The 24,291-nt window shown below is 30.8% G+C and overlaps 4 protein-coding genes across 7 annotated transcripts; 2 read left to right on the forward strand and 2 right to left on the reverse strand.

Annotated features, from left to right (window-relative positions):
• Window positions 1-1,264: 1,264 nt before the first annotated feature.
• LOC114176018 (uncharacterized) lies at window positions 1,265-8,471 on the forward strand. Of its 2 annotated transcripts, XM_028060911.2 has the most exons (12): window positions 1,266-1,636; window positions 2,025-2,504; window positions 2,588-2,667; window positions 2,829-2,975; window positions 3,059-3,212; window positions 3,395-3,504; window positions 5,138-5,313; window positions 5,618-5,681; window positions 5,789-5,907; window positions 6,267-6,356; window positions 7,842-7,956; window positions 8,143-8,471. In XM_028060911.2, exons 1-12 carry the CDS (start codon window positions 1,378-1,380, stop codon window positions 8,317-8,319), a joined length of 1,971 nt encoding a protein of 656 aa, XP_027916712.2. In that variant the 5' UTR covers window positions 1,266-1,377; the 3' UTR covers window positions 8,320-8,471. The 2 variants fall into 2 exon arrangements, with proteins under 2 accessions (XP_085527732.1, XP_027916712.2); XM_085671606.1 differs by lacking the exons at window positions 7,842-7,956; window positions 8,143-8,471 and having other exon boundaries at window positions 1,265-1,636; window positions 6,267-6,360.
• A 141-nt stretch (window positions 8,472-8,612) lies between these two features.
• Window positions 8,613-11,989, reverse strand: LOC114176019 (putative serine/threonine-protein kinase At1g54610). The gene is made up of 6 exons (XM_028060913.2): window positions 11,693-11,989; window positions 10,901-11,218; window positions 10,101-10,322; window positions 9,515-9,609; window positions 9,269-9,389; window positions 8,613-9,140 (listed from the first exon to the last, which is right to left on the reverse strand). The coding sequence occupies exons 1-6, from the start codon at window positions 11,861-11,863 to the stop codon at window positions 8,811-8,813; spliced, it is 1,257 nt and encodes a 418-aa protein (XP_027916714.1). The 5' UTR covers window positions 11,864-11,989; the 3' UTR covers window positions 8,613-8,810.
• A 1,610-nt stretch (window positions 11,990-13,599) lies between these two features.
• On the reverse strand, window positions 13,600-17,817 carry LOC114176571 (TSL-kinase interacting-like protein). 3 transcript variants are annotated; one of them, XM_028061650.2, is made up of 8 exons: window positions 17,681-17,817; window positions 16,638-16,852; window positions 16,262-16,473; window positions 15,918-16,156; window positions 15,649-15,823; window positions 14,804-15,196; window positions 14,133-14,252; window positions 13,600-14,044 (listed from the first exon to the last, which is right to left on the reverse strand). In XM_028061650.2, the coding sequence occupies exons 2-8, from the start codon at window positions 16,765-16,767 to the stop codon at window positions 13,955-13,957; spliced, it is 1,359 nt and encodes a 452-aa protein (XP_027917451.2). In that variant the 5' UTR covers window positions 16,768-16,852; window positions 17,681-17,817; the 3' UTR covers window positions 13,600-13,954. The 3 variants fall into 3 exon arrangements, with proteins under 3 accessions (XP_027917451.2, XP_085526957.1, XP_027917452.1); XM_085670831.1 differs by lacking the exon at window positions 17,681-17,817 and adding an exon at window positions 17,516-17,645; XM_028061651.2 differs by lacking the exon at window positions 17,681-17,817 and having other exon boundaries at window positions 16,262-16,466; window positions 16,638-16,789.
• A 3,059-nt stretch (window positions 17,818-20,876) lies between these two features.
• Window positions 20,877-23,377, forward strand: LOC114179552 (uncharacterized). Its single transcript, XM_028065929.2, has 4 exons — window positions 20,877-21,210; window positions 21,616-21,729; window positions 21,831-21,901; window positions 22,844-23,377. The coding sequence occupies exons 1-4, from the start codon at window positions 21,085-21,087 to the stop codon at window positions 23,142-23,144; spliced, it is 612 nt and encodes a 203-aa protein (XP_027921730.2). The 5' UTR covers window positions 20,877-21,084; the 3' UTR covers window positions 23,145-23,377.
• The last annotated feature ends 914 nt before the right edge of the window (window positions 23,378-24,291 follow it).

The raw sequence follows: 24,291 nt of genomic DNA on the forward strand, positions 1-24,291 counted from the left end.
AATGTTAAATAATAATTTTAAATGACATTTAAATATAATTTAAACAATCTTAAAAAGTTAACATGACGTATTCATCTCAACATCGATGATCCAAAGAGTTAAGGGAGTAAAAATTTTGTAAATTGAAAATTTTGATTTTGAGAAAAAATAAACAAGGAATAAAGGGAGCTATAACACACCCCCTTTTTTTTAATTGTGTTCAAAATATTTTTTTATTTATTTTTTGATCATGGATTCATGAGTTAATTAAACTCACAAAGATACAACCAGAATATATAATTTTTCGGAAGTAGAATCTGAACAAATTTTGGATTATGTAGTTTAAAATGTATTTTAAAAATATTCATTAAAGATAGAATGGTCATTTCATCTTCTATATGGAGGTGGACAAAGAAAGTATGGGGTGCTAGAAGAAAGTCCCTTGTTTAATGATACTAGTAATACACTCCAAGTCCTAACTCTTTACGGGCCAAGCTCAATCATCACATAGAAATAACAAAAATATAAAAATACAAAACACAAATATATTTGTGAGTGCGGTAGAGTTGCTCAATTTTGTCTCATGATATATTATCTAGGTCTAATTGAAGTCAACACATAATTGATTTTGTAACTCCAGTTTTGTTTCTAACAAGTTATTTAAATAAACATACATTAATTTCTATTCAAAATTTATAAGTTAATTATTTTTAAAATTTAATTGCTAAATATTATTCCAAATAATTATGTGTAATTCTAAATGCCGATAAAAGATTATGTAATTCTAAATAATAACTAATTTTCTATAACTTTAAAATCCATAGTTATAAGTATTTTTATGTAATTATTAATTTTCACATTTTAATGTATTCCAAAAATGTATTTTATTAAAAGTTTGAATAGCATTGTTAAACATAACTATATATGTATATTTTTATGATTCACTTCAAAAAAAATATTTGTATTTTTTTGCTTTTAACAACTGAATACCATTTTCTTTATATTTTTAATAAATTTATTTTATTTAAAATTGTTATATTTACCAAAACTTAATTAAAATAATTAAGATTAAAATTTTAAATATAAAAAGTTAAAGAGTTCTTATAGAAAAATAGAATGACTTAATTATTGAAAAATTGATCTCTCATTCTCCTAAAACAACGAGTTAATTTTTTTTTTATTGTTATTTTCATTTTTTTATTACATTACTACATCAAACAACATTTCGAAAAATGCTATGCTAATATAGAAAATTTGTTTTGTTTAGCAAATAAGGTCGGTGTTATTTCGTAGTAAGGATATGATATTCAGGTAAACCAAACAGACCGTGGAGACTCTGATCCCGCGCTTATTCGAAGGCGTAAACAACCAAACACGGTGGCAGAGCCGAACCCAATAATGGACCCTATAATCCTTTCGGATGAAGAAGAAGACCCCTCAACGCCGTTCCCCTTCCGTTCAAAGAAACGCCGAACCGAACCGGACCCAAACCGCACCGTTTTGGTCATCGAAGATGACCCAACCCCTCAAAAATCCGTCACACCTTCTATCGTTCCCGAGACTCCAATGTCGGCGCTATTCGGTTCCGAGGTCGCAATCGTCAAATGCACCATGCCTTCCGATCCCACCGCTAGGGTTTCGCCTAACAAATTCTCCGGTCAATTCACTTTCTCTCTACCACTTTAGCTCTATAGCTCTTTCTTTTCTGTGCCCCATTCTTACTTTTCAAGATGCATTTTCCGTTATTTGTTTTCGTCTGGAACTCTAGCAATACTCATTTCCAGTGGTTGTTAAAATATAGCACTGCAGTTACTTCTTTTACGGCTAATTAATTTACTATTTAATCATAATTTAGACTTGCATTGGTGGGGTACTTGTTTTGTCCGTGCTAATTTTTCTTTGGGATTTCTAGTGGAGTTGTACTTTATGTTCTTTTTGATTGTTGTATGTTTTCTGCACAGTTTTGTGTATTCATTGTTTTTATTGGTCTGTGAGAAGGAACATTTTAAGCTGAACAGCTTGCATGATGTTTGTTTGTTGTTCAGGGATTAGTCAAATGATATGTTTGGAGTCGGATAATGAGTCCGAACACTGTGGAATGGACAAACGGGATGAGACTGAACCGAGAGATTCTGGAGGTATTTCGAATTCAATGGGGTCTGGAAATTCTCCTGGTGTGTTCTTCGAATCAGATAACACGTTGGGAAATTATGGAATGGACAAACGGGATGAGAATGAGGCTAGAGATTCAAGATGGACTTCAAATTCAGTGGCATCTGGAAGTTGTCCACATGTATGTTTGGAATCGGATAACGAGTTAGAAAATTGTCGAGCAGGTGAATGGGATGAAAATGAACCAAAAGAATCAATATGGAATTCAAAATCGTTGGGGTCCGGAAGTTCTCCACGTATATGTTTGGAATCGGATAATGAGTTAGAAAATTTTGGAATGGGCAAACGAAATACGAATGAAGCAAGGGATTCACGATGGACTTCACATTCAATGGGGTCCGGAAGTTCTCCTGGTAAATGCTTGTTGATCAGTTACACTTGTTCTTCACTACCTGAAATGTTTTGTTTATTTGTTGTATGTAATTGGAAATTACAGAGAGGCACATTTCACATGAAAATGCTGCTCTAACTGAAATGCTTGGGAACAACCTTTCAAATCCAACTTCTTTACGAGTGGTTAGTTAAGTTATTTTATCATTATTTTCTGTGTTGTGTTTTTGCACATGTATATAATTCTTTATCTTTATTTTATTTTCATCAATAATATGAAGTTTGTTTATCGTACTTGTATTTTCATCTTAGAGAATGTTATGCTATTTTATGGTTGCTGTAATCAGGAAAATATGGACGTGGAGAAGGAGAACACCAAAAATATGAAAAAGTCCAAAGTTCCTTCAAAGAACACAACCAACGCAGCGGGGAAAACAAAAATGACAAAAGAAGAAAGAAGTCGCCTCATGGAGGAAAAGAAACTACAGAAAGAAGTGTGTTTCAGTCTATAGCTCTGATTACATTTTATGAATTATATCATTAAGAATATGATAGCTCATGAAAATTTATTCTTCAGCAAGAGAAGTTAAAAAAAGCTGCTCTAAAGGCTGAAGCTGCTGAACTGAAAAAAATTGAAAAAGAAAAGCAAAAATGGGAAAAGGGGAAGTTTGCAATAAAATCCATTGTAGCAGAAATTGATGCAAAGGTAGTTGAAGCAGGTTCGATTGGAGGTAGGTTATTAATATCTGAATACACAAGTACATGATAGCATTTCTACGTAGTTTCTTTATTATGATTTTCTCTTAAAACTATTGTTCTCTTCCGTATCTAAATTCATAACTAGATAACAAAACTTAATGCAATTTCTTAGCTATGGCTTTCTTCATACAAAATTACTATTCCCTTGCTTCAGGACATCTGCTTACTAGGTTTGCTGAAAAAGGGCTTACATACCATATTACATCAAATCCAATCTCAGGGTCCATTTTGTGGACTATGAAAGTTCCTGAACAAATTTCACAGGTAATAAATGCCCTCAGTATTATTAAGTATTTCTCTACCCTTAATCTGTATCATTTTTTTATCTATTCTATATCCATGTCAGTTGCTTGCTATATAAAGTTTTCATTTCACTATTTTTTGTTTGTTTAAGTTCTAGATACATGTTATCATAGTAGTTAATAGATTTTTCTTATTAGTATCATAGTAGTTAACAGTGGATAGTGCCGTGGAGTGGAGCACCTGCTCCCAGAAACACTGTAGTGGATAGTGAAATGACCACTTTTTTACCCTAAGTAGGTTTATATTACACAATACACACACACACATAGATGCTTTAAAATAAAGAATAAACACTTAAATATAAAACATATTTTGATTGAAACTTAAAGCTTCTTACTTATTTGACGATTACAATGAAGGAAATTAAATCAAACAAGTTTAGGCCTCTTAAGCTTAAAAATCACCTTCAGCTGAATTTTGGCCATTTCTTCCTTATCTTCATCAATTTCACCTCTCTTGTAAATCTCTTCCTCCTCCCTTCCATTTTCATTTTCTACTTCTTCTTGGGAGGAGCTCTCCAAAGTCAAATCTTGAACATCAATTTATCTTCTTGGACAGTTTCCTCATCTCCATTAGCCATTTCTCCTGATAGCCATTCATTTTTTTCATCAACATCATTCAAGACCATGGCATCTGTCAGATCATGGTTATCAATGCTTTCCTTAATTGCTTGGCTGTATTTTATATAGACTAAATCTTGCAACTTTTGATTGGAATGTCTTCATCTCTCTTTAGAATAAATATATTTTGTAAAAAAGATTGTTAGTTTGACATTCTTACATGAAATTCTGTAAAATGAAGTAAGTTGATAATTGACATTCCAATTCCTCTCACAACAAGATGAACAAGTTGAATTCAACTCTTTAATGGCCATTTTTTTAAATATGGGGTATGTGATCCGTAGTTATTTCACCATTCAGCTGTGGTACACTTATGTAGCTCTCTTTGTTGCACTGTGTTCGTCATCCTTGTTTGCAGATAGCCTCTCAATACACTTACGTAGCCCTCCATCATTCTCAATCATTTTGAAGTCTAGGATTGCCCTAGGTATACTGGAAATGGAGATAATGACCAGTTGTATGCAATTGGGTGTTGAAGTTGAAACTCCTATCCTCTATCAACTATGGCTTCTTTTCACTTGTCTACAACTTCATAATGTAGCCCGTTCAGGTATTTTTCTAATTGTCAACCAACCTAAGAACTGAAAGTTCCCATAACATAACCATAAGTCAGTAAATCACACTGGCCCAAAAACTAGACATGAGCACCATGTTGGTTGCTCTTTTACCTTAAGTTATTTTAACTTCAATTACTCGTAATAAGTAAACACTTCTAAGGTTTTTTTTTTAATATGCTACCTTTTTAATGTGAGGAAGGTTGTGGCAAGTCCATATCTAACCAACCCTGCCACCCTGCCTTGTTGGTGAGCGTGCTTATAGTATTCAATAGATAAACTTTTAATCCTGGGTAATGAGAACTTATATTTATTATCTGATTAAAACTTTTTTCTCTATATTTCAAAATCCAAATTTGATGAATATATTTGTGAGGATTCTTCTTTTATACTGATGTCAATTTCATTTATCATGTGCAGCTTTCTACTGAAAAAATTGAGATTCCATATGTCCTGCTCATTTATGAGGCTGACAAATTTTGTAATCTCGTCACGAATGATTCTCTTTTTGATCAACTCTCTAGCATTCGAAGTCTTTATCCGTCTTATACAGTTTGTTACCTCACCAATAGGTTATTGGCTTACATTAATAAAAGGTGAGTGATATATTAAAACTTTCTTAATACTTCAATTCTACCATCAATAGTTTTTTTGCTTAGTGTGCTGTGTTGATATATTGTGTGCATTTTATATATGCTAATTCATCTTCAGGACCAGACAATTTAATTAGTTTTAATCAAACTCCCGAAACTAATTAAGTGATCTGAGAATCTTGAAAATGTACCTCATTTTCTATTTTGAACGTTTATTTTAAATACAAGATTGACTTGAGTTGCTTACAGTATAACATTTTTTATTTCATCATATTTTGTTGAAACTTTGTTTTTTATGATTGGCCAGGGAACAGGATAAATATAAGAACCCTGAAAACAATAGTTGTTGGAGACGTCCACCTATCGAGGAGGTTGAATAACTGGCCCTTTCATCATCAAATTACAAGGAATAGTTCATGTTTAAATTTTTTACCTTCTTTAACCATGTCTATCATTTTTATTTTAAATTGTCTTGTAGGTTCTGGCAAAACTAACGACTAATTTCAGCAAAGTACATTCCAGGCAGTGTGTAGATGAGGCTGAACTGGCTGAACATGTTGTTGGTTTGACATGCAGTTTGGCATCATGTCAGTTCAGGTACTTGATGCCAGTATTTTTTGTATTGAATTGGTGTCTTGTCAATCTTGGAAGGAGAACAGTTTTATATGCAATACTTCTCCATGTAAAACCAGTTATGCAGAATTCATTGAAGGATAAAATTTGATATGTCTACAGACTATTTTCTATTTCTATTTTTTTAAAAATTTACCGTTTTCTTTAAATTTGCAATAAAGCATTTTAATTTCTAGTTTTCAAGAACAACTTAAATGTACAAGAACTGGTGGTGTCTGGAAGACATAATACCTGCCTGCATTTTCTTTAAGACTGAAAACATGTCCCTTGTATGATTTATCTTTTTCTCCTGTTACACCGTTTTTTGTCTATTTAAACTGCAGAAAGAAGTTAACCCGGTTATCTGTATATGCAAATGGAGCCCTTATTCCAAAGGACTGTGTTGACCGAAATTTAATAAAGAAATCTTTGTGGTAAGTGATGTTGACGTTGTTATATTGCATAGAAAAAGCTAGCATTTATTACTTAAAACAGAAAGTATGAATTGAATTTAATATTTTTTTCTTTTAGTAATTAGGATAATTATTTGGCTGAATCATTCAAAGGATTTGTAATCTTTTTCTATTGCATATATTCTTCGAAACCAATACCTGACTATTTGTATTACTCAATACTCATTGCCAGTAGTTCTTACCTTGTTTTCTTTGATTGATTTTGTTTTTATCCACTCATGTACTTGATATCTGTTATATCTTGTCGACTTGTTTGTTTAAGAGTTAGATTGTCTAGATACCCAATTAATGGTCACTGTTCTTTCTTTCTCATTTTTTTTTTTTTTGTATTTACAATATTGACAAGATTGAAAATGGTAATAAGTGATATGACTTCCAAGTTGGTAATAATTTAAGCAATGTAGTTTGTACTACGGCGTTTATTGTTTGAATTGAAATGACTTCATAACAAACTTCACAATTAGACTCTATGCTGTCACATTAAAGGCAAGTAATTGTTTAGCTATATAACCGTGCAGATAATGGTGAAGGGAAACTTGAAGGAATTTTTTAATTATTTTTCTTGTTCACAATTTTTTATAAGGAACACTTGGCATCTTTCGTTACTTAAAATATATTTAACAAGGTATATGATATGCAGATGGGCTGAGCGTTTGATGAAATTGGTTTTAAGGGTTAATGAGGTAGTTAGAAAAGTGCGTTCTTTTAATGTATTAATATGTTTAGTGACTTGATGTGTTTGGTTAGAGGAGAATATGAACTAGCTTGTTATTTAATTTTAATTTGGGGAGAGAGTTCTTTTATTACTTTGCGGATGAGCGTTGGTGCGACAGTTAGGTTATTGGAAGTAATGTTGCGTACATCTACCCTCATGGCCTCACCCGATCGGTTAGGTGGGAGCCTTGTGCCTTGTATGGGTTACTCTTTCGTAGTTTGCCATCGACCTTGGGCATTTTAGGTTGGGGTTTATTACTTAATTTAAATTTAAGCTGAAGACCCTACTTAGATAGTGAGATTCTGCAGCTTCTCTCTTATTCATTCAAGATCAAGTATAAATGTTCCTCATTTTGCGATCCATTTCTCTTTTCTATCAAAATGTTGTTTTCAAATCTACAAAATAGAAAAAGACGAAAACCAAAGGAAATTACTGCTTGGTGGCCTGTGTTATTTTGTATGTGATATATTTGTATATTTCTCATTTCTGCCACTCACTTATTTGATACTGAATCTTTTGTAGAAGAAATGTTTTGATACTCAGATGACCTAAAATATTTAGTTTTTTATTGTTTAGTGTACTCAGTCAACAATATTCTAAAACATTTATGTAGTATTGATACTTATAAGTCATTCTCTTTGATTGTGGAGTCAATGGGGCTTGAGCAATAAATATGTCACGCAGCTCTGCTGTCTAATCCGTGTATTCCTCACCTTGACTTCCATGATCAGGTTAAAAGGTTTGGTTTCTATCCCCAAGGTTCAGCCACGATTTGCTATTGCTATCTGGAAGAAATACCCAACCATGAAGTCGCTCTTAAGTGTTTATATGGATCCTAGTAAATCGGTATGCGTTGTTAATATTTATTTTGTTTTCTTTTGACCTTCCTGATTTGATTGCAGTAAATTTGGCCACTAAGAAATGTCATCTGTTTGACATCTTTTAGTTCCTTTCTTTACAAATAATTGCTGATTAAAGAAAGGATGACAAGTTATGAGAAGGAAAAATAAGATTCTGGTTTTATTGGCACAGGAACATGAGAAGGAATTTTTACTTAAAGACTTGATGACAGAAGGTTTGGTTGGTGGTGACCGAAGGCTAGGTGAGGTTTGTTCAAAGAGGGTATATAGAATTCTAATGGCGCAAAGTGGATCCATTAGAACCGATGATGTCGAGAATGGTGCCGATTTCTTTGAACGTCAATTATGAAGAGCTTTCCCTTGTATGTTAACTCTCTCTAACAAAGGCTGTCTAATGTGAATATGAAACGTGTCAACCTTTTAGATCTTTAATAGATTTTTACATTTATAAGAAGCTTAAATATATTATTAATATTTATATTAGTGATAAATTATGTGACATTTTCTCATCACTAATGAAGTTATGGTGCTGATTGATTATTATCGGGTGATAAAATGAAGTTAGTCATAAAAAATTAACATTAAATGAACAACTTTATATCTATTATTACTCCCTTTTTATGTTGTGATTGTATTTGTACAACATAATTTAACTAAAATGTAGGAAGAGAAAGAGAAATTTAAGATAGATGATGACAGAGAGAGATAAAGAAAAAAAGATTGGTTCGCATATCTTCATCATGGGAAAAAATGATTTAAATAATTATAAATACACAAGAAAGCATTCAGACTTAAGTCAACAAGAATTAGAACAGAAATTAGAAAATCACATGTGGTGGCTCAATTTCTGAACTGGGAGTAGAGGCTTGATAGTTTGTCTGGATGAAGGCGAAAATCCAATGCAGAAAAGGACTTACGCAATGGACCAATTTCATTGCCTTCATTGCGATTGATCATATCAATTATTGAGGCTTGTAAAAGGGTATAGTTTTTTATGTTCTTAAGAGCATTAGGATGGCCCTCTGTTTTAGGAGATTTTCTCACACTGGAGAGAAAAACTGGGGATATAGATGCATCCATGCTCGTGCTCCTCTCCTTCATAAAATCTGACCATGTCTTGCTTTCACTTTTTTCAATTTCTTCACCTTTCATGTCTTGTGCCACACTCTTCTGTTGTCACAACCAAAACCTCACAGGTTATAAATAGATAGCACAACCATATAACAAAATAGTCCCTTAAATAAGCAAATTAAAGCAGCATGATCAAAGTGTTTAGTTGGATATATTGTAAAGCTTACCCCTTTCAATGATGATTCGGAGTCTCTCCTGCTTTGTTCAGAAGTATTGTTCTTTCGTGATTGGTTCATGTTGCATGCACTTGTTTGAAATACATGCCCTTTGTTTTTCAGACCCTTTCGCCTTAATTTGTCATGAAAAAGCATGTTATCAATTTCAAGAGCACATAATTACTTCTACACTTGTTGTCTAGCACTATTGATAATGAATAATAAATGATAAGATTAGGCCAACCAATCTCATTGTACCTTTTTCGTCTTTTTGTTTGTGAGTATTCATCCTCGTCTTTGTATATTACTGCTAAAGCTGAAACGTCGCATGCTAATGGACTTGACTTGAAAAACTATATACAATGGTAAACACTTATTATATTGCAATTTGAGATAATATGATTTTGGGACACACTGATGTAATATATAGGAAATTATATTAGTTCTTATTACATAAGGAAAATAGAAGTATATAGGTATGAGACTTGAAAATTAATTTATATAATACAAAATCCTTGCTAACTGCAAATACCAATAGACTAATTCAGGACTTGATCTTGTTGCCAATCAATAATATATATGCAGCAAATTTAATGATGAAGATCTTATACTTAGTCTTCAGGTTTAAAAGAAAATGTGAATTTAGTTCATTATCTATTTCTGAAATTTGACTAGAAGTATAAGAATCGCAAAAGCTAGAAATATTTTTTAAAGACTGGCTTTAACTTCTTAAATATTAAGAAAATTGTCAAATACATTAACATCTTTTAAGAGTTGTTGTATAATTCATTCAGTATAAAAAGGTAGATGAAACAAAATTGATGAAACTGCACATGTAACTGACTTGGCTTTGAAGAGCAGAAGCAGCTGTGGCACGTGCATGAGAGTCTAGATGAAGAAGTGTAGTCAAGAGAGAAGAAGCAGAGGAAGGAAAATCCTTAAAGTTTTCGTCATAGTTAGCTTTGTAATGTAGTGGTGGAAATAAGCTTGTCGTTAGCTTCCTTCTCATCCAATAATCCGCAGAAGGTGTACCACAAAGTTTGAAGATCATGTGAAGTTGTTCAACCTACATGCACAAACAAAAGTGTTTAATACAATATCACACTCCATACAAAAGTTGTTATTTAATACAATAAAATATAATTAGACATTATAGATATTACGATAAAAGATTTAAATTTAACTCAACTTCATAAAATCGACTCATTAAGATGATATTTGTCTTAGTTATAGTCGAGGTGGGATCTCAACACACCCTTACACTTACATTGAGAACATCATGAGCGGGTGTTTAATAACAAGTGGCACGAAATGTCCAAATCTCAACTACAATATACTTTTATACTTCTGATACCGTATGTCCAAATCTCAACTACAATAGACTTTTATAGTTTGATACCGTATTAAGATAGTGTGTTTAAGTTTAACTAAATCATACAAAACCTATTAATTGAGAGTTTACCAAATGCATTCATGCATTCAAACAATTCATATTCCAGACTTAGAATACGCAAATGATATCTGAACCATCCAAGAATGTGATTTATCATTGCTTGAATATATGAGCTTAGATGAATCATCATTGTGTATGTTATCTAAGCTAAAAAATCTCACCATTTTGTTACAATGCAAGTGAAGTCTTACCTCTGTTCTCCCAGGCATAAGTGGCCTTCCAAGGAACATCTCAGCCAACAAGCACCCTGCACTCCATAGATCAATTTCATATCCATAATCTGTTGAACCCAAAAGAAGTTCAGGAGCTCTATACCAAAGTGTCACCACTCGATTTGTGAAAGGCCCTTCAGGTTTCATAGCAAAAGAATTTGCTAACCCAAAATCTGCAATTTTTAGCACTCCCTTTTTGTCTACCAACAAGTTGGAAGGTTTAATATCTCTATGCATAACTCCTCTCTCATGACAGTGCTGTAGCCCCAGAAGCAATTGCTGCATATAACACTTGATCTGCATAAATTACAATACCAACAACATGAACAACATAAACAACATAAATTACAATACGATTAAATATGTTTTTTTATCCCTTAACTTTCAGTGAAAATTAGAATTGGTCCATCTTTGAAACTTTGGTCCAATTTAGTCTCTCAACTTTAAAAAATGCATGGATTTAGTCATTTTAACTGAATTTTGTTAAATTTATTTGACGTTTTAAATACGTTTTATGATAACATTTGAGTTATTTACACCATTTAATACATTTCCGCTTCAATGTTAGCTAAGAAACACATTTGAAACGTCAAATAAACTTAACAAACTTCAGTTAAAAAGATTAATTCTATGCATTTTTAAAAATGGAGGACTAAACTGGTTCAAAATTTCGATTCAATTTTCATTGAAAGTCAAGGGATAAAAACATATTTAACTCGTTAATTACAATACCATGATGCATCAAAGTTAAAGTTTGGATGAAAATGAAACCTGTGGTTCAGTGAGTTTATCCGTAGGACGAGAGATGATTGTAGTAAGATCAGAGTGCATGTAACGAAAAACAAGATAAAGACTATACTGCATCCTTGATGTTGCAAGTCCTTTGAGTTTGATGACATTGGGATGATCCAGCTTCTGCAGAATCATTATCTCTCTTGCCATAAACTTTATGCTTTCAGGATCTGATGTGTCAAACCTTACCTTCTTCAAAGCAACAATCTTTCCACTCTCCTTATCTCTCGCTTTGTATACATTGCTATAGGTTCCATGCCCCACCTGCAACCCCAAAATCACAACTTCAAACAACTACAACTCATCACAAACATAGCTATGTCTTATAGTTTTAATATTATCAACTAATTAATCAATGTTACTCACATGCAACTTTACACACACGTGTTTAGAAAATGAAATGTAGATGTTACTTTTTTATTTGCCTTTTTTGTGTACAAAGTAACAAATGTAATCAAGATTATTCTAATAAAATAGCTCTAGAAAGTAACACTCATGCATATATATAGTTGATAAAAGTGTCATCAATGTAATAATGTAAATGATAGATAAATTTTTCAAAAGGAGAGATTATAATTTGGATAATGATACTTTAACCCACTTTTTTTATCTCACTTTTAACCTATCATTATAATCACCATTAGATCATCACATCACTAAAAAGAATCAAAATAAACTATTTAACGGTGATTGAAGTAGTGAATTGAAAGTAGGTCAAAAAAGTGAATAAAAATATCATTATCGTTATAATTTAGAAGTGTATATTGGTATCTACCTTTCCAAGTTTTTCATAGGAATCAACACTCTTGGGAACCAAGCTTTCCAACACGTTTGGTGGGATATTATCAACTAGCCATTTTGGCCAACCCTCCACAGACTCAGAGGGTGCACCAATATTCTTCTTTTCATGAGATTTCTGAGGAACATTCTCACCAACCTCATCATTCTTGTTATCGTTTCTAGCAACACCCTTTGCCTCACTATTACTATTATCTCTTTCTTTTTCATTCGACACTACTCTTTCTATCTTTTCTTTCAACCTGTTTGATGAATGCTCCTTGTTGTGGTTGTGAGTCACTGATTTGGTTGCATCTTCTTTGTTTCGTTTCAACCTTCTCTCAGCGTTCCCACGAGGAGAATATGTGGAGTTAACGCATCCCATATCGAACGATGAATCGAAACTGCAATATTTTTGTTTACGTCGTAACAAGAGATCACAATGTACTATGTAGTAGTATATAAGTACAAATTTAACTAAACACTATAATATTAAAAAATTATAAAAATAAATGCTAACCAAATTATTAATCTTTTATGCAGATATCATTACATCCCTTAATTTAAAAACAAAAAACAAAAAAAAAAAACTAGTCTTTTCAATTTTGAAAAAGTACATTTTTAGTTTTTTTAATTGGTGTGAAATCTCTAAGCTCTAAACTCAAAGAAATCAAACTTTTGAAAATTTGAGGAAATAGACGGTATAAAATATAAGAAATTAAATATTTAAATGAATAAAGGGAAAAAATGGTTGATACAATTAAATGGAAAGTTTTTGGCCGGCACAAGAGTGGGAATTGAAATATAGGAAGTAACTATGTTGGTGGTGTGGGATAGATAGTTTTCTCCGTCAACAATGATTTGGTTCGGACTAATTCATCACCAAAGCTACACCAAGTTTTACATTGTTTTCTGTCTTTTTATGATGCGCACTATTTCTTTATTTTAAAAAATCGCTACTATGCAATAAATTAAAAAGAAGCCACAAATAATTAGAAAAAACATAATGCAAGCTACTCGAAAATAACAGGCCTGAAATTCTTATTTGGATTTGCAAACCCAGGCAACTAAATCTACTTTTGAATAGCAATCACGTTCTTCCCACTTGATTCTTTCAATTCGCACCCAATAAGGTATAGTTTATTCAAGAGTAAGATGAAAGGTTCAAAAGTACAGCATAACCATTTTAGTTACATTTCAGCACATCAGCACTTGAGGATAGTTGAAATACAGAACCAAATCGTTGATGAACTATTTCAAAATTATAGGACCGCAGCGAAGCCACTGCAAAAGAGCTGAGCATTAGTTCCTCCAACTCAGTATTTGTATTCTATCAGGCTCGTATCTTTCTTTCCTTTTTCAAGTGTTTCTATTATGTACACAAAATCTCTTTTTTCTTCTTTTTCCTAAGAACGTGTCCTCAAACTAGAATAATTTGGTCAACAAATTCTGCATCTAAGCTGGCTATTTAACTAATCCGCCAATGCTAACACTGTCTTCGCCAATAAGCTTCTGAGCCGGCATGCCAAGATCAAACGGTCCCATAGATTCATTCTGTGTTCAGATAGAACATTACTTAAATAATAAATCAAGATATTAAACATAATAAACGTTGTAATGCTTCAATGAGGAAATGAAATACCCAATTGATGTCTGTTAACCCAAGACTTCTTTCATCGTCATATGGGCGTGAAGAAACCAACAAGCCTGTCTGAGTCTTCCCAGATGGAGGATTTGGTGAAGGTTCATCTTGATCATTGACCTTAATAAAAGCACGAGATACAATGAGTAATGATGGACAACGAAACATCCATACGACTCCAGATAGTCTGCTATAGAAACATAATCTCATTCCATGTCAATTTGAAGTCCAATTTCCATCGCAGATCCAATACAACATTAGAAGTTACTTTATTAGCAAGACAAGTTTTTGAGAAGCCTTAGGTTCATTTGAAACAGCAAATTATGTTCATTTAAGCCCTGCTAATACTACGTATTTATAAAGCTGCCATAAATTATATCATGGTATACATTGCTTCCTCAATAGCATCTTTTATTTCAAAGTTACTCAAATCAAAATCAGGGGCTATGTTATAAATTCCTTTATTTCGAAGTCAGTTATTTAAATTGGTCAAAAGATCCAAAAAAAGAAAAAACTATTACCTATCTTGTGACCTATCTCCCAAAAAAATATTTTAAAAAATTAAAGAACTTGTTTTGTGGGTTATCTAAAAAAAAAAGAACAGGGTAGCTTTTGCATCAGACACGCCAGCTACATGAAGCTATTTCCCATTTCAGTGACGGATAACTGACCTTTTCTGTATTTGACAACTTTAACAAGTTTGAAGAAACATCCTGACTGCATGCCACTGAATAATCCTTCCTACGACTGGTCAGCACATCTGTTGGGGAAGATAATTTCTGAAGAGGAAATGCATGACATGTTTCTTCAGCATCCAATATGGATGGGCGCAAGTCTTCAGCAGATAGTCTTGAAACTGGACGATTATTGATTTGGGCGGCAATAAAAGCATCCAATGAATCAGAAGTTACATCACACGGCTGTATGCCAGCAAATGATTTTGGATCAAGCCCACCAAAGAATGATGTTTCAGACAGGAAGGCCCCAATGCTTATATTGCTTAGACTATCAAGCCATGGAGATGATGACTGTTGAAGACCACTACTTACTCTTGGTTCATTATCCTAGTTTAGAACAAACATTAATATTTTAGAAAACAAATATTTATGATGAAATGCATTAGAAAATAAGCTTTTATTAGAACAAAACATATTAAAACTGTCAGATCATTGGCTTTCAAATTCATTTTAAATTCAGGACCAACCAACAATGGATTTCAATATGCACGAAAAGTAACCAATTGATTTTGTAATTTTTTTAACACGTTCCAAAACTTTTCCAGCACTTATGATTCAATAAAGCAAACCATCAAAAAAACCATTTTGACGCTCTTTGAATATAAAACTAAAATTTGTAAACCAGATCAACCAGAAAGACCCATATCTCCTGCTAAAATTGTGTACAGCCTATACAACTATCAGCAAGTTCTTATAATGCACAGGAAATTATCGAATTATCAGCTTTTCATAGGATCAACAGCTGCATTTCCTACTTTCTGAGCCACAGTTTCACTTACTGCAATGCCCACATCAGTTTCTCTGTATTCTTTGCTTGCTTCAACCATGTCCTGTTCACCACATAAAGTTTCCTCTAATTTAGCAGTGGCGCCTCCAGCTACAACAGGCTTATCGGGAATTGGTGTTGAAGGTATACCAGAAGATCTGGGTTCATGTGCATAGAACCAGCCATACCTTAAAGAGAGAACAAGTAACAGAATATTTATAAACAACCTAATTTCCGCATAAAAATAGGAAACATGAGATAGAAGATGATCAGAGATAATACTTCAACCGAAAAATTGCAGGGCTTCCAACAGCAGCATAAACAGCAGAGGCAGTTGTACCAGTGTCATTAATGGTCCATCTTCTGCAATCAGATATATTTTCCATAACATCACATGGGAAAAGTATAAGCTGCCCTTTGGCTATACTTGAACTTCCCCACTTCTTTCCAAGGTGTTTTAATATTGAAGATATTTTCTTTCGACCTCGAAGTGTGAGTTCCAAATAAGGATTATGCCCATCCTAAAAAGAAAAATAATCGAAGCATCAAGACCTGCTGCATGTAGATTAGGACAGACAAAAAATATATCCAAATTTGCCAAAACGCTACACAAATCACCCTGTGACCTTTTCAAGTCCTATGCGAGTTCCTTCATTAATTGGGAAAAGTTGTAACTTGATTTTTGAGGAAGTGAGCATTTCTCCAGAATGAAGTTCAATAGCCCCTCTATTTTCTGTAGTAACGGTATTTTTCTTCAGAAGTTCTGAGCACGTACTCATAGGTTCCTTAAACAGAAAATGTCGATTCTCTTTACCATTCAATAACTCTTCACTGCATCCTAAATCAGTAAAATATTTAACTGTTAAACAAATGAACAAGATAGTGGCAACTGAACATTTCTGTGAAATTGAATATAGTGTCCCCACGTCCAAGAAAATAAAAGATTCAAACCCAGTGCATTAAGAGGGATGAAACTGTGAAACCAAAACAAAAATGCATCACCTCTTGCCTTGTGGTCCAACTTATTTGTTCTCTTAGGAGAATTTCTCACTCCAATGGATCCTGTCTTTAAATTGCACTTTGCAGAAGCCTTCGCAACTTTGCTTTGTTGTGACCTACCCTTTTTCATCATAGCTGAACCCTCCCAAAACCGATGGCAATGAAAATAATCCTCGTCGTAAAAACAGCAAATATTGGCCAAAAACAAAGAGAAGGCACTGAAACAACAATTTAGATGAAGATATTCAATGACTAAAGAATAGTGAAAATTAAGTATTACCAGAAAATTCATCAAAAAAAAAAATCATCCAGGCTTGCTTTCAGTACCCACTATTCTGACGTCACAAAACCAAACAGATAATAAGTTAAAGGGTACCGAGTCCTAACACATGTTATCAGATTGGACTCCTGTACTCAAAGTTCACATACATAATCAAGAGGAATTTCTTACTTCTCATGTTAGAATCAAACATAAAGTACATGTATAACATGTATATTAATTATGCAGACACATAAATCACCTTCAAATTAGTTAAAAAAAAAAAAAAAGATTCAAAATTCAGGACTGACAATCAAATCTGAATTGCAAACAAAAATCATCATAACCATCTAACCAATCATCGCACAAGGCAAACTTAAGAGAAGCGAAAGAAGACTAAATTTTAAGACAAGCAAAATCCAAGAGTCAATCACACGGTCCTAATTGAGCCTTAGATCACGACAAAGACAGCCATCAGAACCTTCATACTATCATAGCTACTCCATACCATCAACAAACCCTAATTTAACTATTACGCACTACAAATCAAAAAAATAACAAGCATTCCAACATAACATGTAACAAAGCCATATTAAAAGATTGTCAAATCAGTGAAAACAACCGTCATCGGAGGAAGTCATTGAGGGGAAGAAAAAAGCTTAAGGCGAGAAATACATGCAGAGATGCAGCAACGAACATGAAAACACAATTAATAGGTGGAATGATGAATTTGATGCAGCGAAGTTAAATTCAATAGTTTAAGAAGGATTTGATTTGGAGTTAGAACCTTTGAGAAGAAGCAACCAAAGGAGCCAAGAATAACTGAAAGGAATTACAGGAAAAAAGAAGGAACAAGAACTGAAATTGTGTGCGCGGGAATGAATCAATGTTAAAACATTGTAAAGGGAGGGAACCAAAAAGAAAAGGACCACCTGAGTTTTTTTTTTTTTTTTTGTTAGGATGCGATCTATCTATGGTTACTTTCCGTGTACGTTTCTCTTCTGGGCCTAGAAGAATGGGCCTAAAACAATTTAAGTCTGTCTTTGCTTTGCTGCACCCCATAAATTGTTTCTTGTACCTTCCAAAATTTTAATATTTTGTTTCTGTACTATTTTCAAGAGTGATAAAAAAAACTCCAAAATATAGAATCCAACATCACTTGTTATCTTTTCAAGATTACAATTGTCTAAAAATGGTTTACATTTATTTAAAAAATTCAAAATTAGTTTATGTGTTAATTATAAATTATATAAAAGAATTTCTACATATTAGTTCGTATATATTAAGTTATCTTAACTTAAAAAACACTTATTTTCTTAAAAATACTTATACAGAAAACCACTGTGAAATAAATATTTTTTCTCCAAAACAAATAATTTAAATTAACTATTCTGGATTAGTTATTTGAACACTGCATACCCAGTTTTAATTCCTCAATCTATAAATAAAATAGCCTACACACCAAATGTTTATGATGTCACTAGGAGAGGTACTTTAGACTGAGTAATTTAAACTATTTAAAAGTCATTTTTTAATTACGGGTTATGTCCTGGTTCATATATTTCATAAATGTTTTTATTGCTTTTTAAAAGTCTAATTTGGATAGGATGGTAAACTTATCATCAACTCCCTAAAGGAAAGGGTTTAGAGAAACTTTAAAATTATTAAATTAAATCATTTGACTCTCCATAAAAAAAGTTGAGTTGGTAGACCACTATACTAATCTTCTTCTTTGTTTAATTAAAAATAAATTTATTAAATTTATTAAAAAATATAAAGTATTGTTGGTTTATTAAAAAATAAATTCATTAAATGGCTTGATCAATCTCGTCTTCATTTTCACTGATTTACTCAATTAGGATGAGTAGTGAGTTGAACCATCTAGGTTGATTAATTGAACAAATTGAAGACTATCTAAAAATAAATAAATTATACTATAAATAAAATACTCGTTATCAATTATATTTATATTAATATAAATTATTTATGTATTAACATATATAGACATATTCATAATAAAGAAATCAAATTCATATATGGTAATTTTTTTAATAATGGAATATCTAGTAATAGATTTTGGTACCAATGAGTTTGTCTACATTTTGAAGTGACGGTAAACTGGCATGAAATAAATCATTTTTATTATTTAGCATTTGTTTACTACCTTTTTAAAATATCTCACAAATGAATTCAAGAGTGTTTTTAAATTAATATTTATTTAAAAAAAAAATTAAAAGTTCTTTTACGTTTTATTTATATGTTATTTAACTTCTCAAGTGTGTCCATATCATGCATTTGAGATGAGTAAACCAAACTTGTGAAGAGTTATAGGAAATGATATTGCATCACATATTATATTCATTTTTTTGCTTTTGTATGTCTTATTTTGTTTTTTTAGAAAGAAAAATTATTTTCTTTTTATAAAATGAAAGAAAGTAACTTTTTTTTTTCTCTTTAGAATGAAATATTAGTTTAATATTTAATATATTTTTTTTCATTTCATGATTTGTATATTTTAATATAGAAAAAAAATTGTATATATGTTTCCTCCTAACTATTTTTTAATTTTGGCTTGATTATTTATTTTAATAATTATGTCTCTCAATTTTTAATTAAATTTTGATAAATTACTTTTATGTTAAATTTAAAAAATATATATATAGATGAAGAATAAAATAATATATTATTTTTTAAAAAATGATAAAAGGAAATATATAAGATGAAAACAATTTACTCAATAAAGTTTTACTTTTTCACATCTTTAAATAATATAGAATTTTATTTGTTTTATAAGGTATAATTTTTAATAAATAAAAAAATATGAAATTAAATATAATAAAAGTTAAAATATTTATTAAGATATATTTTTTATTTTTAGTATTATTTAAGTTTTTCATATATATTATTTTTTATTTTTGTACGTCTTATTGTGTTTTTCTAAAAGAAGAGAATATTTCTTTTTTTCTATAAGATAGAAATTAACTCTTTTTTGTCTCTTTAGAGTGAAATCTTAGTTTAATATTTAATATTTTTTTTCATTGTATATTTTGTATATGAATATAGTAAAAAAAGTTATGTACATATTTTCCTTCATAACTATCTATATTTTAATTTTAACTTGATTATTTATTTTAATTATTATGTCTCTTGACTTTTAATTAGATTTTGATAAATTTTTTTTATATTTTAATTTTTTTTTAAAAAGCATATTGATGAAGAATAATATAATATATTATTGTTTTAAAGTGATAAAAGAAAAAATACAATATGAAAACAATTTAAACAATATAAATTTACTTGTTTACATATTTTTAAGCATGATAATAAAATTACAATTATTGAATTAGAGAAATAATTTTAAAGATTCGAAAAATTACAAGTAAAAAATTTAATTTTACTTATTTGAAATTTATTACAAGAAAAAATTATTAAACATAAAAATATCTAATAAGGTAATGCGTGGAAGAGTTGAAATTAAAAAAGTCTATTTAAAATAAATTACATATCAAATATAATTTTGAAACTATTATTTTTTAAACGAGAAAAAAATATTAAATTATATATATTTTATTAAATCAGTATTAAATATATTTTAAGTATATTATTTTTATAATTTCAAAATTTGTAATTAAAATTCGTCACTGAGATTAGATAAATAATAACTTTTTAGAGACAAAATTACTTTACGTAATAGAGTAATATCGTTAGATTAAGGTTGTGACTTTTTTTAATTTAGCTAATTTATTTATTCATCTTCATCCTAATTTCAAATATTCTCAATCAACAAAAGTAGAAAAGGAAAAAATAAAATTGAATCCCAGTTGTATAACAAATATTTGAAATTATTAAAATGTTCCTTTACCACGTTGGATAACATAACTCCCGAAACCCCATTGGAAGGGTATAAAAGTCTTTCCAATGAGGGATATAATACAATCACACTTCTATTCACCTTAGCAAGAAGGTTTTTTCTGTTCCTCAGTAGGAGCACGACAGTTAAACAAACAACCTGAACGGTTTTTTTTTTTTTTTTTATCATCCTCGAATGTTTCAAGACAAGAGAAGAGAAGAGAGATATTGATGAAGAAAGAAAAATGGCGATAAAATGGTGTAACTGTGAATGAAATTGAGAAGGGTAACAAGGACAAAGGAAGCGTCAATCTCTTTTAATCTAAATTTAGATCATCGTTTATGGCCACAGAAACCAAAAAAAGCAATGTGAAGCCCAAATCGAGTGCCCCAGATGGTTCTTCCAAGGGAAAAAAGGATTCTTCAGCTGTCAAGAAGAGAGTAGAATCTGCCTCCACAAAATCCCAGGTACCAATCACTCTTCAACATTTACAATATGAAAAATGGAGCTTTTAAGTTGTTTTATGGTTTAAGAACGATTCTGGGGACGTTGCTGCATCGGATTGATAAATGCTTTGAAATTCTGAATTTCTTAGGTGGGTTTTCATTACTTCAAATCAAGGTGTTGAGCTCAATTGAGAAAGCGGGTTAAGAATTTCGTGGATTGTTCAAATAATAAAATCGTGATTTAGTACAAGAACTTGCATTGATTTTCCTTGCACATAATTGCTATATGAATCTGTTTTTTGTTTTTCCCAATTTGAACAAAATTGAGGTCCCATGAACCATGTTTGGTATCTCGATTGCGTTCAATTTGATTAGGATGATCGCGTGTTTAAGTTGTATTTTTTCTTCTCTGGGAAATGTTTGAAGGTTAAATCCAAATCGACTTCGTCGTCTTCAGAGACAACAACGAAGACAACTACAAAAGTGAGAGAGAAGAAAGTCTACATTCTTCTCGGGCAGAAACATGATCCTCCTGAACAGGTTTGAGCCCGACATGAATTCCTAGAATTACAAAACAAATTTCAAAACATTGAAATAAACTCAAGCTCATCTTTGTGATTTGTTATTGCCTTTGTTGGCAGAAAGAACCGCTGCGGGTTTTCTATGAATCATTGTCAAAACAGATTCCAACAAGTGAAATGGCTGAATTTTGGTGAGTATTTTTTCAATCTTAAAGTTGTTTACCTAACATTCTCATTCTCGGATGCATGATATTGCCAATTTAAAACCTGAAATATGCTTTAAATTCGTTAAGCTATATTCCTTATAGCTGAATATTGTATTAATATGGTTCAGCAACATTCCTTGTATTTTTTTGGTTTATCAGATTCTCCAGTCAATGCTGGTACCATATATGCTACAAATACAGATTCAAGAAATAGATTAATAATGATCCTAATAATACAAACCCAACTTATCGTAATACTTGTGTATCTACAAGTCTACAACTGTTGTGTTATAATTAAAAAGACATTAAGTATATTATATTTTCCTTATAAGCTTTCTAATTTGTTAAAGAAGAATGAATTAAACGTTTTTTTGACTTTTCAAGGCATTAGACACCAATACTTCGCAGTTCATACTTTCTTCAGAATATAAAACCCACTCTACTAAAGTATTCATAAGTTCATAACACACGAGGGAAAAGGAATAAGACATTAGAAATTCAAGTGTAAATCTAAGTCTCATATTAGATAAAGACAAAAAATTGAGTGTGTAGAATATGATATTATTTTAGGATTTTTGGTTGAGAGTAATGTCAATCATTTGTGTGGATTGGACTCATACTTTATTGATATCATTTATCTATGATTGAAAAACTCATAAGTGATATCAAAATCAATAGTTCGTTGTAGTCACCAATTTAGACAAGTACAATATGAACCAAAAACTGTTATGTGCGGAGAAAGTTAATGTCTATATTTAGTCTCAAATGTTGTGTTGCAACCTTTGATCAATGTTTGACTGAGATAATATTTTCTGTAATCAAAGCGGTCACTTAACATTAAATGTTTATACATTATAATTTATTTCAATGTGTAGAATAGAACTTCTCAGAAATTACAAACTAAGGCTTATACTCTTGAAATTGCAGGTTAATGGAACATGGTTTGCTTTCTCCAGAAAGTGCTAAGAGAGCATATGAGAAGAAGCAAAGGAAACAAAAGGAGCTACGGGCAGCAGCTCCGGTTAAGCCATCAAAGCCAGGAACTAAAACTGAAACTTCCCAGAAGCAACAAAAGGCATCCAAGAAAGATGACATAAAAGCTAAGAAAACAATTGTCGAAAGCGATGATGATGATGATGAAGAAGAAGAAGAGGATGAAGAAGAAGATAATGATAATGATAATGATGATAATGAATTCATTTCAAGTCATAAAAGAAGAAAAGGGTAGTAAGAAGAAAAGCTTATGAATGTCATAGCAAGGTTCTACATTGCTTCAGAAAACTTTCATTTAACTTAGAAAAAAATCAAAGATGTCAAAAGACAAAATAAGGAGAAGAAATTTGCCACACAACCTAACAATTTTTAGATGAAGACATTCTTTATGTATATGTTAGATCAAGAAGAAACATACTATTTATGTGACTTTGGCAATCTACATAATAATATAATAATAGATTAAGACAGAAACCTTATGAGTTTCCTTTAAATTGTAGGAAAATTATGTTTTGAGAATTTTGACAAATTTGACAAATTTTTTTATAAATGAAATTAAAATAGATTAATTTTTTTATTTTTTGACCAAAATAAAATAATAAAGTATTACCTTTTATAGTTTGTTAATTTTTTTTGTTAAACTATGATTTTCTTAAATTATATATTCAATCTTTTAATGGTGACATGAAACCAATATTTTAAATAATTTGTTATATACAAAGATTTTACTGAAGTGGTCATTTTATCTTTTTCAAAATCATCTATTTTTTTAAGTTTTATTCACAGATACATGCAGAGCCTACTGTAAATAAGAGACTCGTAGGGTGAATTTGCAATATCAATCATAATATTTTTTATCCTCAAATACATTTCTATGATGGAGAGCTAGTAATAACTTATTCGTTCCTTTTCATTATATTTTTATTAAAATTTATAAAACATTTTAAAATGAAATTTATATAGTGAAAGAAAATTAATTTTAAATAATAGTAAAAATATGTTTAAAATAATATGTGAATAATATATATTATTAATATTTTATGTTCTTTCAATTTTGTTTTTAAGTTGGTCATAACTAGAGAATATATTTTAATTAAAAAATAATAATAGCATGCTTTTCAAAACTCTCTTTAATAGCAAATATATTATTGAAGATAATAAAAATATTTGTATTCATAGATATATAAATATATGTAAATAAAATCTGCGATATATAATTATTATTTTAATATTTGTTAATAAACGGATTAAGTACAAGTACTCAAAAATATCTCTTATATGTAAAAAGTTAAAATTTAAACTTAATTTATATTTTCTTAAGTTAAATTTTAATTTATATTTTATTATATTAAATTTAATTAAAATTAAAATTTAATTTATAT

Source organism: Vigna unguiculata, chromosome 3 (assembly GCF_037176805.1).
Source record: "Vigna unguiculata cultivar grain cowpea cultivar isolate G323 ecotype 2 chromosome 3, ASM3717680v1, whole genome shotgun sequence".
Classification (NCBI taxonomy): Eukaryota; Viridiplantae; Streptophyta; class Magnoliopsida; order Fabales; family Fabaceae; genus Vigna; species Vigna unguiculata.

What these genes read in the sequence shown, in the direction of transcription:
- LOC114176018 (XM_028060911.2), top strand. Translation starts at nt 1,378, where the DNA reads ATGGACCCTATAATCCTTTCGGATGAAGAAGAAGACCCCTCAACGCCG. An exon ending in GGGGTCCGGAAGTTCTCCTG is followed by an intron (nt 2,505 to 2,587) that starts GTAAATGCTTGT and finishes TGGAAATTACAG; the next exon opens with AGAGGCACATTTCACATGAA. An exon ending in ATATGGATCCTAGTAAATCG is followed by an intron (nt 7,957 to 8,142) that starts GTATGCGTTGTT and finishes TTATTGGCACAG; the next exon opens with GAACATGAGAAGGAATTTTT.
- LOC114176019 (XM_028060913.2), bottom strand. Translation starts at nt 11,863, where the DNA reads ATGGCAAGAGAGATAATGATTCTGCAGAAGCTGGATCATCCCAATGTC. An exon ending in ATAAACTCACTGAACCACAG is followed by an intron (nt 11,219 to 11,692) that starts GTTTCATTTTCA and finishes TAATTTATGCAG; the next exon opens with ATCAAGTGTTATATGCAGCA. An exon ending in CTTCTGCTCTTCAAAGCCAA is followed by an intron (nt 9,610 to 10,100) that starts GTCAGTTACATG and finishes CATTGTATATAG; the next exon opens with TTTTTCAAGTCAAGTCCATT.
- LOC114176571 (XM_028061650.2), bottom strand. Translation starts at nt 16,767, where the DNA reads ATGATGAAAAAGGGTAGGTCACAACAAAGCAAAGTTGCGAAGGCTTCT. An exon ending in AGTTGTCAAATACAGAAAAG is followed by an intron (nt 14,253 to 14,803) that starts GTCAGTTATCCG and finishes GCTTTTATTAAG; the next exon opens with GTCAATGATCAAGATGAACC. An exon ending in GGTTAACAGACATCAATTGG is followed by an intron (nt 14,045 to 14,132) that starts GTATTTCATTTC and finishes ATCTGAACACAG; the next exon opens with AATGAATCTATGGGACCGTT.
- LOC114179552 (XM_028065929.2), top strand. Translation starts at nt 21,085, where the DNA reads ATGGCCACAGAAACCAAAAAAAGCAATGTGAAGCCCAAATCGAGTGCC. An exon ending in CTGCCTCCACAAAATCCCAG is followed by an intron (nt 21,211 to 21,615) that starts GTACCAATCACT and finishes AAATGTTTGAAG; the next exon opens with GTTAAATCCAAATCGACTTC. An exon ending in AGTGAAATGGCTGAATTTTG is followed by an intron (nt 21,902 to 22,843) that starts GTGAGTATTTTT and finishes TTGAAATTGCAG; the next exon opens with GTTAATGGAACATGGTTTGC.